The 18,530-nt window shown below is 31.7% G+C and overlaps 1 protein-coding gene across 4 annotated transcripts in view; it reads left to right on the top strand.

Moving 5' to 3' along the window:
* Positions 1-7,788: 7,788 nt before the first annotated feature.
* LOC145291280 (splicing factor, proline- and glutamine-rich-like) overlaps positions 7,789-18,530 on the top strand; it is a 137,618-nt gene continuing 126,876 nt past the window's right edge. For all 4 annotated transcript variants that reach the window (XR_013869376.1, XR_013869375.1, XM_080136923.1 and 1 more), the window contains exon 1: positions 7,789-8,508. Coding sequence is in view for 2 of the 4 variants with exons in the window: in XM_080136923.1 (XP_079993049.1) it covers positions 8,053-8,508 (456 nt within the window). In the remaining 2 variants the exon portion in view is untranslated. The remainder of the gene's footprint in view (positions 8,509-18,530) is intronic.

Below are 18,530 nucleotides of genomic sequence, written 5' to 3'. Positions count from 1 at the left end.
TGCTGACAAACAATTTGTAAGTCTTCTAGACATTTTTCTAACAACATGCTCCATACTATGCTCATCTTCAGCCCTGTCTCTGCTATGATCTTCTAACCACTCAGTTGTCACAATAAAAATAAATCAAAATATAACAAAACCCCAAATATTCCCTTCCACTGAACAGTGTATTGTTACTTGATAGCTGATTGGGACAGTTTCCAAATGTACATACACTCCATGTTTAAAAGGAATGTGTATATACATATAGCATATATATATATATATATATATATATATATATATATATATATATATATATATATATATAAAATAGTAGTTTCATTAAATACTTTTATATGCAAAATCCGATCCTGCATTTTGCTAATTCCTGCCCTCTGATGAGAAGGAGAGTATTTCTTCGAAATTCCACGGATTAAGGACTATCCACTTATCTTGTGCTTCCTTTTTTTAAAATTAAATATGTTTTTAACTCTTTTTCAAGATGTCTTTTAACATATTTTATTAATCATTTGTTCATCTCTCTCTCTCTCTCTCTCTCTCTCTCTCTATATATATATATATATATATATATATATATATATATCATTTAAGTTTTCTAATTGGTTAACCACCAGCATAGAAAACTATATACTCTCCAAGAAATTCTAATAGAAAATGAACAGAAAACTATGATACATCACTGAATGTGCTGCCACCATTGCTCACAGAAACCACTACTTCAATTGTTTAAACATAATCGATGTTTTGAAACTAAAGTGGCGTTTAGGACTGCCAGCGATCACTGCAAACGTCAGAGATTCATATGTTTCGTCAATCAAGTCCAATGTAGGAGAACATAGGCTTGGCTCCCATGAATTCTAGCAAATAACAAACAAGGTTCTGAACAGATGCGTGTCTTCTATCCTGACCATCATCAACAGGCCTGAAGTAATTTTGTCAGCATCTGATAAAGCCAAACTCTTTGCCAAGAACTTTGCATCAAACTCAACCCTATTCCGATCAATCATCTATCTCTCAAATTTTCTCCCCAAACCGATAACAAGCTGAGCAACATCCACATATCTGTTTGTGATGTTGCCATACTCATCGAGAGCCTTGCTGCCAGATGTCATGACAATATTCCGATCATAGTACTGTTCGAACATGTTTTCTCACACATATACACACCCACACGTACGCACGCACATACGCACACACACGCACGCATATACACATCCTCATACACACACTCACATTCATGCGCATACACGCACACATGCTAACGTGCACACACACACACACACACACACACACACACACACACACACACACACACACACACACACACCCGAGCGGTGACGTCACTTCCTTTTAAGTGAAAACCAGACATGCGCACCCAGAACACTAACTCCAGTATAAAAGTCAACAAAACCTGTTAACTTCCCTTTTTTCGTCCGGACCAGCGTTCGAGCTGCTTAGTCAATGAATCAACCGCGTGCTCTAACGCCACTCTATCTCCCCTTCACTTTGGTCCATCAAAACAGACATGTGCGCGATGCTCTACTGAGCTTAACCCTTTCTTTCTACAGACGGCTTGCCACTTCGTGTTTCCCTATTGCATTCCCTTTCCTTCTACGCGCGTAGTCGTCAACGGCTGAATGAACATGTGTACACCGAAGACTTTCATTTCTAAACAGAAAATAAACGACATGTTTATTTTATTCCAGCATTCGAGTTCTTTTGTTTCCTTCATTCAATTCGTTTCATTATTTTTTCTTGTAGCGAGGTAGGGTATTTTATATCCTGGTCTGCAACAGTACTAAAGAAGCTGCAACTGGAGCTGGCACTCATTCTTGCAAAACTATTCAATCGATGCCTAAAGGAGAAATGCTTCTCAACACCTTGGAAAACGTCATTAGTTTGTCCAGTATTTAAAAATAATGGAAACTGATCTTCTGCATTTCAGAACCACCAATTAGCCTTCTGTGTGTCATGATTAGGGCTATGACAACAGCATATTCTTTTCTTTGTTTTGATTCTCATGTGTATATCCATTGATATCTTATATGTTTTTATGCAGAGTCTAGTAGTTCTCGGTTGATTAATTGTGTCTAACTGTGTCGGATCTATACTCGAGAGTCAAAACAATGAAAAGAATATGCTTGGTCATAGCCCTAGTCATTAGTCACCTCAGCAAAACAACCTACTCAGTGATAAGCAATATGGCTTCCATCCTGAGAGATCTTCAGCTGATGTACTGATTGTAATCTTACACAGGGGCAGGGAATCTATTGATGAGGGTTTCCTCTCTAGAACACTAGCTCTTGACAAATTGAAGACGCTTGATAGGGTTTGGCATATAGGTCTACTTCACAAAATTTCCATCTGTGAAATATCTGGAAATGTCTTCTCAACAATTGAATCCTTCCTTATACAAGTAGTTGTCGATAGGCAGAAGTTCGAAACTCAAAGTATCAACACTGGTGTGCTTCAGGGATCATCCTGGGCCCAACTCTCTTCCTCTCCCAACAAATCGATTGCCAAGGTCGCTGGAAAAATGATTGTGTTATTCTAACATTCGAAAAGATATCTCACTCCTGATGCCATCCTCAACCTGTATAAAAGCCAAATATGTCTTAAAATGGAATACTGTTGCTACATCCGGAGAGGAGCTGCTTGGAGCAAACTATCATGCTTTGACAGACTTCAAAATTGGCTTCAAAATCTGATAGGTGATCCCCTTTAAGTTCCAAACATTTAAAAAATACCTAGAAACACTTCAAAACATGTGTGTGTGTGTGTGTGTGTGTGTGTGTGTGTGTGTGTGTGTGTGTGTGTGTGTGTGTGGAGGTATTTTTCATTTTTTTTTAAGATGTGCTTTGAAAAGGTCTCACCGTTAAATATTAGTTAAACAATTAATTTTTATTTTTAAGGCTGTTAACACACACACACACACACACACACACAAAACTAAGGTGGATCTTTACAATGCACACACCGTTCTTGTATTTTTTTTTCTTCTTGTTTTTTTTCAATTTGTTTCATTTTTTCAATGGATTACACCCCTCTTATATAAAGGATTTTTCATTTAATCTAAGGGCAATGACGTTAAGACCTTTATTATACAAGATATTCCATATTCTTTTCACTGGTCGCCTTGTTTGTTTTTGTGTGTGCATGCATGCAATTTTTTGCATACACGCGCGAAATTGCATATTGTTTTCACTGGTCGCCACATTTGTTTTCGCGCGCATGTATTCAATTTTTGTGTGTTTATACATTAATTCTGTATACTCACTTGCATTTTTATACATTAATTCTGTATACTCACTATTCCATAGCTAGTTATAACATATACTGACCCAACGGGTCACTGGTAGTCTAGTATAATTATAAAACTCAGATCAGCATACTTGCTTGGGCGTTTAAACCGTCCATCCGATTTCTGAATTCCGGTTTAAAAAAATTTGTCTGCTTACTTATTTCATGGCCGCCCTGTCTTAAGTCCGATATTAAAAGCCACTGCTGCTATTCAAAGCATACGCAAAGTCAACAATATTTTTTTGTTTTAACTTATTTAAACGTGTTTTCCTAGCAAATAAATGTAATTTACCCCATTAAGTTAAAAAAAGAACTGATTTAAATATAAATTGACAATATATAACTATAAACATATTTACTGCTTTTAGTAGCACTCCTGTGGATTCTGATGATTTAGTTTTTTTCAGGCCTTACTTAAAATTATTTTTTCTCGTCAAGGAGGGGGAGGTAGAAACGGTTTTAGTAGTGCTTTTAGTAGGGCTTCCTTAATTTTAAGTGTTTGTAGTAGTGCTCTGGAGGCTTCCTGAGTTTTATTTTTTTCACTCATCATTTAAAAAAATGTTTTCTCAAGACAATAAAAGACAATATAATCTCAAAATCACTTTTTATTTTGAATATTTTTCATCTTGCTCTTTAAAGGCCAATGGGTAGACTAGTATATCTATAAAAGTAAGTGTGTGTGTCTGCGTGTGTGTGTGTGTGAGGACATTTCTCAACCTATATACTCAATGAATTTTTAATCCACAGACTTGAAATTTGGTATATAGGGTATTCAGACATGTGGAAAACTTTTTAATCGGTTTTCATTTGGAAAAAAAGGCTGCTAAGGGGTCAAAATTTTTTAAAAATTGGTGCGTGGGTGTAATCAGATTTTTATCTGTTTGCCCACTGTTTTACGAATGGCATGCGTGAATGGTTCACATGACAAATTACTTATGTTAAGAATAAGTAAGTTTGAAAAAACTTTTTAAAGATCTTATCAAGCTAGCCCAATGGTTATCATACTTGACTCACTGTCTTTAGGTTTTGGTTTCAGTCTCAGCTCGAGTATTATTATTTTTTACTTACAAGAAGTGAACTGTTTAGAAAAAAACATAATACTCGCATGCATATGCCTCAGTTTTTTTCTGTTTTTTTTCTTTACATAATTTTTTATAAAGGAATTTTACATTGTGTTTTATACCTACAGTATTTCTGTTTATAAGAAACTAGCAGGCCGCCCGGCATTGCCCCATCGTAAAATACGCTTAAATATGATATTTTGATTAATGCAGATTTCATATTTATTATTATATTATATTGGACCAAATATATAGTAATGATTTAAAAAGTTAAAAATAAAAAAAAGAATCGTGCGCCTGAGAATTGAAGCCAAAACGTTTAGCTTATGATTTACTTTTTCCTTGTACATTAATGCCAGAGCTATGAAGACAAGTTTTTTTTTGCAACATGAACCAATAGCTATTACGTTACGCATGTATATTCATAATGCTGTCGTTCGACCATCACCTGACAAATTCATTTTTTTTAAATTTTCGCACTTTTGCACTGATTTTCCCCGGCTAAAACCTAAATGTAATGTTTCACATGGGTTCGAATACCCTATATATTAAGTTTCATGTCTGTAAATCAAAAAAAGGAGTTTGGGAGGTAAATTTTTTTAAACAAATATATGCATATGCAAATATTACGCAAGTATAAATCATGTAGAATATCTGCATGAATATAATTATATGTAATAGTTAATTAAAGATGATCATCCCATAAGAAAACCGAAAAAACTAATAAGGAATTAATTAAAATGGATGTTTAAAAGAATATGCAAATTAGCTAGATCTTTTGCAGATGAATGCAATTTCAGGACCCATATATAACAAAGCCGTATTTTGTTTTCTAAATTTTCTACCAGAGTTTTGGCCTTTTTTGGGGGAGCTGGTTTTCCCCCACAAGGTATATAAAGAAAAAAATCTGAAAAAATTAAAATATAACATTTATATGTATTTTACGACGAGCAGCAGCGCCGCCTGCTAGTATATATATATATATATATATATATATATATATATATATATATATATATATATATATATATATAATTTGGATTTATCGATCGTCCTTTTTTTATTATTATTAAAAATCACTCCAAACCTGTAACTCGGGCTTACATTTATTAGTAGGTTAAAAGAGAGGATATTTCCAAGGTGTTAAAAGTGATTATATAAAATTACTCTTTTCTATTAATAAGTTAAAAAGAATAAACCATTAAGTTTTCTTTGAGAAGATGGATCTTAAAATAAATCTTTTACTTTGTTACGACATCTTAAATGGCAATACAAGTTGAAAACTACAACTCGAATGAATCGTTATAGAATGAAAAGGGGGATTTGTGTCACTGGAAACGTACAGCCATTAAATAATTTGTACAAAATGATAGTCTTTTGAAAAAGAGAATTTGGGACGCCAAACACGTACACAAACGAGATTGGATTTTTTTTTTCTTCTTTCAGTCAGGTGTAGATTAGTATGTTTTAGCCGCCATTCGTAATTTTAAAAAGGTATATCTAGAAATACTTTTTAATGTTTAAGACTTTACTAAAATTTGAATAAAATAACAGAAACAACATTTTCAATGTATACGTCTTTACAACAAACAAAAGATGTGTCATCTGTTGTATTGTGAGTCCACTGAGTCATGACAGACGTTATGATTAATTTTAACATTAAACAAAACATCTTTTCAAAAAGCTTTTGAACTCTTGTCTATTTTTATTTTATTATTCAAGTCTAAGTCAGAAGCGTTCAAATTAAACATAGTAATAGTTTCTTGACTAATTTTGTCGAAATGTCTCGCTGTTACAGGCTGTTAACGTGTTAGAAAAAAAAAAAAAATGAACTCGTTTTCTTTATTTGAAATGATGACGTCAGAGAATAAGTTTCATTGTTTTTTTTTTTTATAAAAATATTTTTTAGTTTAAGTTTTTATTTATATATAAACTAATTAAAAATAAAGTTATCAGGATACTTTTTAAGTAAGTTATAATAATAAATATATTATTGTAAACGTTATTTAACGCAAAGCAAGTAACACAACAGTTGTTAAATAAGGAAGTAGTAGTTTCCAAGGCGCCACACACCACACACTAAATTTAAAATCTTGCTTAACTGAAATCTCCCGAGTAATGCATATAGCATTTATCGTAATCTTAGGGTTTTTTTTTTCTAAAAGAATTACGAATTTGATTCGATTCTTTTAGTGTTTAGACAGTCCTTGCGTCAAATAGTTTCTGACATTACATTTTATTTCCTGTCCTTGATCATAGGAGAAATTTCCAGACTGAGGCAATTTAATTTTTTCCCCATTTAAAACAAATAATGTGTCTTACTCTGCCCTTGTAGGAGAGCAAATAAATAGGGAAAATATTTAAAAAAAAAAAAAAAAAGCAAAAACAAATACATATGTTTAAAAAAACATGTCTGCCAATTTCTACTACTCATGTGTTGAAGCAAAATAGCGAAAGAAAAATCTTTACATAATGTTATCTTATATATATATATATATATATATGAAGACCGATAAAAAATAATCTAAACATTTACGCTTGAATGTAATAAAATACTGTTTTAGTCACGTGATTAACATGTAATTTAAAACGCAAGACGATGAAAAACTGAAAACTATTTTTTATATATAAGACATTTTGTTTTTATGAATAAATTTATTATCGCTCCAAGAAAATGATCAGCAAACAGTAATTTATCATAATTTAATTTCATGATTTATTGCGGTTTTAAAGTAAAAAAAAAAAAAAAAAAAATTATAAATATATTAATAAAATGTCACGTTTTGAGTCAGCGGACAACTAAGAATAAAAACTATTTAATGCAAAATTAGACACAATGTCGTTTTTTATGTGGGGAATATCCCGTTCCCCTAAAAGGGGTGCATTGAATAAACAAAAATTACCCCAATCAGGGACTTCTAGCGTGACGACGGTAGGCACGCTTCTAGTCTGACGGAAGGACAGAGGTACTATATTTTGTCCCTAAGGCCAGCTGCAAGTCTAAAAATATATTATTCTTAAATGATATATTCTTTCGATTCATAACGATATAGTAATTTCTTTATCATTTTTTGTGATCACGAAAATTAATTGCTATTATAACAGTGTAATAATTATTTATTTCATAAAATAAAGTTATCTAAGGCTGAAAATAGGGAGTGGAAGAAGCTTGTAATATTTAAGTTAAAATAACTTAGCAAATTACAATTATTGACCTTTTCAATCATCAAAATATCTTAGTCATGCTAATTAATTGCTTGTAATTCACAAAAACAAAATTGTTTAATTAAATAAAGATTTTACAAAGTAAGGCACAAAGTACTCAAGTGTTTAAGTAAAGTAAGCTATAAAATAAAATAAGACGCCATTGTTGTCGTGAATTGTGGTAAGCTGGAAGCTGATTGGACGAAAAGGTGCGAGATTTGAACGAGACCACGTGGTACATTAGCATATCAAGTACATGCCAGCGCCATATTGAATTTTACCAGAGAACAACAACGTTAAGCAACTACCGTTAAGAAAAGAAAAAAAAAACAATTTAACGTTGATAGCGCAGTTTTAAACAAAACAAGTTTGCTTATTTTTTTCTTATGCTTTTATTTATTTTTTTTTTAAGTAGTTTAATTTCTTAAAGAATAGAGAAAAAAGTCACGAGTTTCTGCTAATTTTTCCGAACAACGTCGTCATCATGGTTGGTGGTGGCTTCAAAGGTAAACCGACTGATAACACTTCGAAGATGAACGTGAAACAAGAGTTGCTCGCCCAGAATTCACGCGGAAGTGGCAATTCTTCTCAGGGTTCCAAAAATGATAAGATGAATGATCGCTCTTCACACCAAGGAAAATCTCAACATGGAGGTGCTCCTCCAAATAATAACCAACATGGCGGCTCTGGCTCTGGCTCCGGCTCCGGCCCCGGCTCCGGCGATTCCAACGATCGTTCCGACGTTCCAGGAATGTCGGCCGCCAGTGCAGCTGCTCTTTCCACGAGAGACGAGAAGAAATTTACGGGAAGATGTCGACTATTTGTTGGTAACCTGACTCCGGACATAACCGAAGAAGATTTTCGCAAACTTTTTCAACCTTTTGGGGAAATATCTGAGGTTTATGTGAACGCTGGTAAAGGATTTGGTTTTATTCGCTTGGTATGTAAAAAATAATTTATATTCTATTAGCTTATCCCTTTTAAATTATGTGGTAAACGTGTCTAATAGCTGCCCCTAATTGGGTTGCCAGACTCAAATATTTGAAACTAAATCTTCCAGGGAAAAAGGCCAAATTGATAATCGTAGCCAAATTTTCACGAAAAAAGCCAAATTGCAAAAGTGTGTGTAAATATAAACATAGTTTTCACGTCATTATTTTGTGTGCTTGTGTAAATTATTTTAAACTGACACATTTCATATATATTGAAGAGTTTAGCTCCCAAATATTTGAGTCTTACGATTTTGGTCAGTTACTGCTCCGTTTCGCACACTGAGGACGCCTCAACATTTATCGATAAATCGACGACTTATATAGGTTTTTGAAAAGGAATATTGCAGGGAAAATTAATCGCTGACAAAGTTTTCGAGGTATAAATACCTGTAGTTTGTTTCAAATGTAAATCATTGGCGGCCATGTTTAAACGGGCGGCAAACTTTTTTTTCCCTAGCGCAATTCCGAAAGCTGTTAACATAGGGAGCTTGGGGTGTTTATTCTGAAAGGCATTTTATTTTTAAACTCCCCATGTTAAGAACGGTTTTCGGAATAAACAGGTTAACCACTCCAGTGCACATTGACCGAATTTTCTTGAATTTGAGTTCTTGCAAGTAATTTTTATTTTTATTTTTAACGACCTGCTGCTCCAGCGTAGTATAAACACTCCCAACCACCCCATGTTAAGAACGGCTTTCGGGATACCCTTATGTTAAGAACGCCTTTCGAGGTTCCGAAAAGCGTTTTTAAGATGGAGAGGTTGGTGTTTAGAATACGCTGGGGTGGGGCACGTCGTAAAAATTTACCGTAATTTTTTCTATGGAATTAGCTAGAAATGACGTTGAATCTACGTTTGCATTTCGTGAACTTCAGTTTTCGTCGTCGCATGCTTACTGAACCATTTCATTTAAGCAACAAAAATGGCAACCAATTCTAACTACTAGAAAATACACTTCATAATGCAGGTATTTATACCTCGAAATCTGCAAAACTCCAATCTCGAGCTATTTGCGCTAATTTTCCCTGCGATATTCGTTTTCAGCATACCCAAAAACCTACATGTTTTGGTATTTTACTCTAAGGCCCGTCTCACGTTCGTATATAACATTTTTTATTTTTTTATTTGTATATTTAGTTGTGCAAAAACGTTTCCGTCGCAAAAAGTTTTTATGTGAAGAAATTTTTTCGAAAAGTGGGTAATTACTTTTCCATGTAAATTTAACTTAAAATGAGAGCACCCACTTTCTGGCCACTTGAGAGGGGCCATTTTTTTTTTTTTGCTTATTGGCTAAAAAGTTTTTTGATTTCTTTTGCATGGTATTAACGGGCAAGCGCGCGCACATGGCCGACAATGTGAGACGAGCCTTAAAGTAAAATAATACCGATTTTAAAAATTTATTTCCTCGTGTTTTTATTGAAAAATGAAAAAGAAATCGAAGAACCCTTTTAGCCAATAAACACAAATGCCCTCTCTCAGGTGGCCAGAAAGTGGGTGCTCATTTTAAGTTAAATTTACATGGAAAAGTGATGATCCACTTTTCAAAAAAGTAATTTCTTCATATCATGAAAACTTTTTTTTTGCGACGGAAACGGTTTGCAGATTCGTTTTTAGCACACCGAAATCTACAAAAAATATTATATACGAAGGTGAGGCGGGCCTTAGTTTTCGGTGTGTTTTAAAAGAATATTGTAGCAGTTTATATCTGGGACTTAAAGGGTTAATACCATATGCACGCGCTTGTGCGTACAAAATGGCCACCCGTGATAGAATTACATGGTTTAATATTTGGATAACTAATTGTTTTTTGTCCAATTTTGATTTTTCGCCAATATTACAGGCAGTTTTGTACGCGAGTGCACATTTAATAGCCTTCGTTTATGCTCGTGCGTAGCGTAAACGAAGGCTAGGCTGTGAAATGGAAAATAATCCCAGAGTTCAGGGGTTAATACTATGCAAAAGAAATCCAAAAACTTTTTAGCCAATAAATACACAAATGCCCTTCTCTCAGGTGGCCAGAAAGTGGGTGCTCATTTTAAGGTAAATTTACATGTAAAAGTAATCACCCCCTTTTCGTAAAAGTAATTTCTTCATATCATGAAAACTTTTTTGCGATGGAAACTGTTTGCAGATTCGTTAGCATACCAAAAAATATCACGTTATATACGAACGTGAGACTGGCCTTAATCTTAAAAATACGGTATTTTACTTTATCTCAAATTATGAAAATCGATAAGGTAGAAAATTATTAAAGAAAATAAAATTTGAAAACAATTGTAAGACGCAGTTCAAGATGGCGGTAATTTTTCACCTGCTAACATGATTAAAGTTTTTTTTGGTGCTAATGCACTTACTGATCCGCGCTATTTTTAAAATCGTATTTCCAAGTTTAAAGTTTTTTTTATTCAATTGTACAGAATAGGTAGAAAACACCCTCCCCTCCCCATGTTAAGAATGGCTTTTCAAATAACGCTATTTCATGACGGATCAATAAGTGCATATGAGTACCATTTTAATTCAATAATATTCAAGTAATTTCGACTGCATAATTTGGAAGCTACTATTGTAACTTATTAGAATTGAAAAAAATATCAGTTGAAACGATTTTATCTAAAACCCCCATTTATCAACTACAAAATCTCGTCCCAGTTCTGTATAAGTGACACAATTTTATTACTTCACGGGGAACGTGGACCCTGCGTAAATGTAGTTTTTATGACTGCTTCCTGAAAGTGCATGCACAAAAGGTTTTCATTGGTTTATTTAATCACGAAAACTTTGAAGTTTTATTTGAGGCAAAAAAAAAAAAGGCCAAAAGCGTTATTTGAATATGTATGAAAAAATAAATGTAACAAAAATATTTAATGGAGAAAAAATAAAATCAAAATAGGCATCTCCAACGCGCGCCAGTTATACCCCCCCCATATGTAATCCGTCCGATGTAATTGTAATTTAATGTTATAACTTTTTACCATTTTAAAAGCTAAAAATAAACTAATATTTTTTTGCTGTGGTGATGTCTACAAAACAAACACGAAATGAAAGTATGAATCAAATTTACTCAGAATCCAAAAAATAAAATATACACTTGATTAAAAATGAGATATACGAAGAAAGTGAAGGAAAATTTTTTGTGCATTTCAGGGAGCAGTCATTAAAAAAACCGCTTACGTAAGGGTCCACATTCCCCGTGAAGTACCAACATTTCAAAACAAAAACTGTTATACAAAATGAATGGCCTATCCCCCAAATACAACAGAACACCGACCACTAATTTTTTTTTTATAGGTAATCGAGATCGCTGACAACGAATCTGATAATCAAACCCGGGGCAGATTTACCGTTTGCATGGTATTAACCCCCTGAATCCACGAACTACTTTCCGCCATTTTACAGCTTCCGTTTACGCTACGCACAAGCGCGCGGTAACATAAACGACGGATGTTGAATGTGCCTTCACTGCCTTTTCACATGGCGTACGAATAAACGTAATTTTCGTTCTCAGCGCCCCCGAAAACTTTCTGCATTTTTTAAGATATAAGTAATCTTTGTTGTAGAAATACTTATTTAATTTTTCTTTTTTCATGATTCGACAAGTGATGTAGTGGAGATTACATTTACAATTCATAAGATGTGTCAGAATTTTGGGAGAAATTTTGACACCCCTAACACAAAACTGCGAATAAAATATAAAAATCTCGTAATTTCTCTTTTAAAGTGGGTTGAATATACGTCCAAAATAAACTAAAGTTAAAAAAAAAAAAAAAATAGAAATATGATTTTTTTTTGTTTTTTTTTTTTTTTAATAAAGTGTTCACAAAGTGCATGCGCGCGCCCATGCAGCCATTTTTTTCTACGTAATGAAATGAATTTTATGAGTTAAATTTTTCAATTTTTTCACTTTAAAAATCTATTAAAATTTTTCTATTGGTTCGATTTTTACGATACGATTTTACGATATTTGCAGGTTTAATGTAATAAAATAATCGAATATAAAACAGCAAAAAAGTTATGTACAAATTTACCTGTAAAGTCAAGTTTAAAACCACTTAAAAAAAAAAAACGTTGATATTTTTTTTTTTAAGTGGAACCTCATATTTTGATATTGGACTCTTACATTTTCTATTTCATTCAATATTTTATTTAAAAAATTCCTTCTATAAAGAAATAAAATATTTTAATCAAAAACTTATGTATTTCTTTAAGAGAATAAAAAAAAATCGAAAATTTGTCGGTTTGTTTATAAAAGTAAACTTAAGTACGGTGATTTCATATTTTCTTTCTTTTGTTGAAAGAAAACATAAATAGGGGAGATTATTAATTATGGCGGTTTTAGGTCACCGTATTTGTCAACTTGAAGAAAGGGAGACAAACCCGCTCTTTGACCATCTTGATATGAGAATTTAAAATGGCGGTATTTTTTAATCCTTGCTTTAAAAAATTATTTAAAAAGTACATAGAATATAAAATATAAACATGGACAAATTCTTATAAATGAAAAATGGAAATACCCATTGATTAGTATTTTTGATAGGTAAGTTATTTTTTGGAATTATATATTTTGGAAATATATTCAGAGTAAGTTAAAATTCGTTGAATTTCTTGAAATCTTTTTAAAGGAAATCTTAAAAAAATATAGCATATTTTGCTATTAAACCTTTTATTTTAAAATTTGATCTTTGCTTTTATGGAAAAAAAATTAGCGTTTAAATTACATTTTTTAAATAGCTATAAGCTTCGAAAGTCTAATTCACACTTTACTTTCACTCATTTTTAATGGCGACATCTGACAGTGACATTGCTATCACACAAAAAATATATTTAATAGAATACGCAGCGTCAGCGAGTTGGGATGCAAATCCTTTTTTTTTTGTTTTTTTTTAACTGTTACTCATCCGCATTTGTTATTTAAAATACCATAAAAAAAAGTTTGGTACTGGTCGCGATTAGAGTTCCCTGCCGAACACCCTAAAAAAAACACTGACTTCTCCCTTAGTTGCCATAGTAACTAAACGATCATGAATTTTTATCGACTTTGTTTTACTGTTTATGAATATTGAAATAAGACATTACTACACATTTATTAATATCTCACTTTTAATCACTTTTATCGACTTTTTTTTACTGTTTGTGTCACTTTTATCGACTTTTTCTTTTTTTCAAATAACATTTTCTTTTTAAATGACGACGTTTTTACTGTTCATGAATATTAAAAGAAAAATAATTACTAAACATTTATTAATAAAAAAAATGGGTGCTAGTGCACTTATGATCCGCGCTATATTTTAAATCGTATTTCTAAGCTTAATTAAAGTTTAATGTTTTTTTTTATTCAATTGTAAGGTTAAAGGAGAGAATAGGTACAAAACACCCTCCCCATGTTAAGAATGGCTTTTTAAATGTTATTTCAGCCCGGATCAATAATTGCACTAGTACAATATTAAAAAAAAGTGAGACATAAACAGTAAAACGTAGTCATTTAAAAAAGAAAATGCTATTTAAAAAAAAGAAAAAGTCGATAAAAGTGACACATAAACAGTAAAACAAAAAGTCGATAAAAGTGATTAAAAGTGACATATTATTAATAAATGTGTAGTAATGTCTTTTATTTCAATATTCATAAACAGTAAAACAAAGTCGATAAAAATTCATGATCGTTTAGTTACTATGGCAACTAAGGGAGAAGTCAGTGTTTTTTTAGGGTGTTCGGCAGGGAACTCTAATCGCGACCAGTACCAAAAGTTTTCTTAGTAATCCTGGATATTTTTTCGAATTTTTATTTTCAAGATTGTAATAAAAAAAATTCTCACACTTATGCAATGCGTACAAGGAAAATATTAAATTTGAAATTTTCGCTAGAATTGGTATAAAAAAAGTCACATTAACTATTTTTTGTACTGATTATTTCCATCAGCTGTCGAGTGAGCGTAAGCCAACTTTGATAATAGCGGATCGTACAATATAATTATCACAATTTCATTAAACTTGGTTGATTTCCCGAATCGGTAAATGTTTACTTTAACTAGAACAGAACACTGATAGCAGTGTCAGAAATTTCGTGAAAATAGTGAATAATTCCACCCCATCTTTCCAAGCTTATAACTCCTCGAAAAATGTAATTCAAGCCCTAATTTTTTTTTTCAATTAAAGGAGTAAGGACCAAGGTTTTATTTAAAAAAAAAAACAAAACAAAACAATGTGTTTTTTTTTTTTTAAAAAGGTTTTAAACTTCGGACTTTACAGGTAAATTTCTAAAAAACTGATTTTTTTTTTTGTTTTAAATTTGAATATATTATTTATTGACCTTTTCTCTTCAATTTGTGATATATAAACCTATTAAACATAAATTAATTATTTACTTTTTAATAGACATTTCAAAATGAGAGGCGTAAATTATTCGACCCCCTATCTTTCTAAGCTTATAACTCCTCGAAAAATGTAATTCAAGCCCTAATTTTTTTTTCAATTAAAGGAGCAAGGACCAAGGTTTCATTTAAAAAAAAAAAAAAAAAGACAAAAAGAAAAAATGTGTTCTTATAAAATAAGGTTTTAAACTTCGGACTTTACAGGTAAATTTCTAAAAAACTGATTTTTTTTTTTGTTTTAAATTTGAATATATTATTTATTGACCTTTTCTCTTCAATTTGTGATATATAAACCTATTAAACATAAATTAATTATTTACTTTTTAATAGACATTTCAAAATGGGGGGGGGCGTGAAAATGGGGGGGGCGTGAATTTAAAAAAAACGTTTGTCTAAAATATTATATTCGGTTTATTGGAAAGAACATAAAATTTCACATTGACCCTGAAAATATCGTAAAAATAGAATCAATAGAAAAATTTTGATAGATTTTTAAAATTTAAAAATTTAAAAATATTGAGTTTAAAAATTGAAAAATATTGAGTTCGGAAAATTCATTACTGTTTTAAAAAAAAAATAAAATATTTTTATTACTTTTAAAACAACTGTAATAGTTTATTTTGGAAGTATAATCCATAAAGAAAATAAATAACCCACTTTTAACAGAGAAATTACGAGATTTTTATATTGTATTCGCAGTTTCGTGTTAGGGGTGTCAAAAATTCCTACAAAAATTCTGATACTGCTAGAACACTGACCAATAAAATTTGTTTTTTCATAGGTTTTCGGGGTCGCTAACAACGAATCTGATATTCAAACCCGTCGCAAATTTACTCGTACTATTTTGTGCCAACTCCTCGCCATCGTTTATGCTATTCTTACATGATGCGTTCGCGTATGGACGCGCTTAGTAAGGTAGGGCGATGGAGGGGCAGGGGGGACACCACCCTGCCCCTCCACCGCCCTACCCCCCAATGTAAAAATAATTTTTGTGAAAAATTAAACAGTTCTGCTCGTTGTATGTCGGCGCGTTACTTACGGAAAAACGGTAAATTAAACTGCAGAAGCAGTGCTTCTGAGAAGCACCTGTTAAATATTGTACAAGTTTTATAATTGAACCCCCCCTCCAAAAAATAAAATACGAAAAATAAAAATGCTTTTGTAGACTACTCGTGAAAACTTAATTTTTTTAGATCAATTAAAAAGGCATAAAAAATTACGTAACACGGAAAAATGAACCATATTTTTTTTTTTTTGAAAACTTACAATGTCTGCTAAAAAATTCTTCCGCGATGTGAATAGTCACCTTACTACGCGCGTCCATACGCGAACGTATCATGTAAGAATAGCAAACGATGGCGGTGAGTTGGCACAAAATAGTACGAGGGTTCAGGGGGTTGATACCATGCAAACGGTAAATTTGCGACGGGTTTAAATATCGGATTCTTTGTCAGCGACCCCGAAAACCCGCAAAAAACATTTTATTGGTCGGTGTTCTGTTGTAGTTAAAGTAAACATTTACCCACCCCACCCATTTTATGGCCACCATTTTTGGAGGGTGAGGCGAGGCGAGGCAGGCACCATCGGAAATCCTTTAAAATTACCACTAGCGTTTAAAATTCCAGGAAACAGTTTCCAAGATATGGCCGTCATTTTTTTTTTTTTTTAGAAGGGGATAAGTGAATATCATATTCACTTATAGAAGTTGTATAGTTTTTTTTAACAGGTGCTTTTTGCAGCTTAATTAACCGTTTTAACATAAGTAACGCGCTAGGTGTGTCAAATTTCGTGAAAAATATTGAATAATTCCACCCCGTCTTTTAAAGCTTAAAACTCCTCGAAAAATGTAATTCATGCCCTATTTTTTTTTTTTTTTTTTTTTTTTTTTTTTTTTTTTCAATTAAAGGAGCAAGGACCAAGGTTTCATTAAAAAAAAAAAAAAAAAAATGTTTTTTAATTTTTTTTGAAAAAAGGTTTTAAACTTCGGACTTTACAGGTAAATTTCTAAAAAAAACAACTTAAATTTGAATATATTTATCGATCAATTTGTGATATATAAAAATTTAAGTAAATTAATTATTTACTTTTTAATAGACATTTTAAAATAGGGGGGGACGTGAATTAAAAAAAACAAAGTTTGTCTAAAATATTATATTCGGTTTATTGGAAAGAGCATAAAATTTCACATTGACCCTGAAAATATCGTAAAAATTGAATCAATAGAAAAACTTTGACAGATTTTTAAATTTTAAAAATTGAAAAATACTGAGCTCGTAAAATTCAATTTCATTACTGTTTTTTAAAAAATAAAAAATATTTCTATTACTTTTAAAACAACTTTAATAGTTTATTTTGGAAGTATAATCCATAAAGAAAATAAACCACCCACTTTTAAAGAGAAATTACGAGTTCTGTATATTTTATTCGCAGTTTCGTGTTAGGGGGTGTCAAATTCCTACAAAAATTCTGATACACCTAGTAACGCGCCGACATTGACCGAGCAGAAGAACAGTTTAATATTTCACAAAAATTGTTTACATCTGCCCCTCCACCGCCTGCCATCAAATGTAAACAGAATTTTTGTGAAATATTAAACTGTTCTTCTGCTCAGTCAATGTCGGCGCGTTACTAGGTGTATCAGAATTTTTGTAGGAATTTTTGACACCCCTAACACGAAACTGCGAATAAAATATACAAAACTCGTAATTTCTCTTTAAAAAGTGGCTTGTTTATTTTTTTATGGATTATATACTTCCAAAATAAACTATTTAAGTTGTATAAAAAGTAAAAGAAATATTTTTTTTTTATTTTTTAAAAAACAGTAATGAAATTAATTGAATTTTCGAGTTCAGTATTTTTCAATTTTTAAACTTTAAAAATCAATCAATTTTTCTATTGATTCTATTTTTACGATATTTTAAGGGTCAATGTGAAATTTTATGTTCTTTCCAATAAACCGAATATATTTTAGACAAACGTTTTTTTTTTAAAACCTTTTAAAAAAAAAAAAAAATTTTTTTTTTTATTTAATGAAACCTTGGTCCTTGCTCCTTTTAATTGAAAAAAAAAAAGGGGGGGGCTTGAATTACATTTTTCGAGTAGTTATAAGCTTGGAAAGACAGGGGGTCGAATTATTCGATATTTTTCACGTTTCTGACACACAAAAGCACCCGCTAAAAAACTATACCCCCCCTCTCCCGAAAAAAGAACGAAAAACAAAAAGCCCCCTCCAAAAAAGGTGACCATAAAGTGGGTGCATGTCTTCATATCTTGGAAACTACTTGTTTCCTGGAATTTTAAACTGAAAACCATAACTTTAGTAAAGGTATGTTTTGTTTAACCGAAATAAGTTTCCACTAAGATTTTAATAAAAATGAGTTCAATATATTCTGTGATCATTATTTGAAAATACTGAAAATTTCATTAAAATTGGTTAATTTCCTGATTTTTGAATTTGAAAGGAGGGGTCAAAATACATTTTGAGCATCGGCATTCTATCATAAGAATTACTTGTCTGCGACAATTTTAAATGTGATATTCGTTCAAAATGGACTCTAATATTTCTAAAAAATCAAATTTTTTTTATGGTAAGTCTTCATTTGGTCTT

Source organism: Euprymna scolopes, chromosome 12 (assembly GCF_053919585.1).
Source record: "Euprymna scolopes isolate OS-2025 chromosome 12, ASM5391958v1, whole genome shotgun sequence".
Lineage (NCBI taxonomy): Eukaryota > Metazoa > Mollusca > Cephalopoda > Sepiida > Sepiolidae > Euprymna > Euprymna scolopes.
Note: the sequence above shows the minus strand (reverse complement) of the source record. Positions and strands in the feature narration are given on the sequence as shown.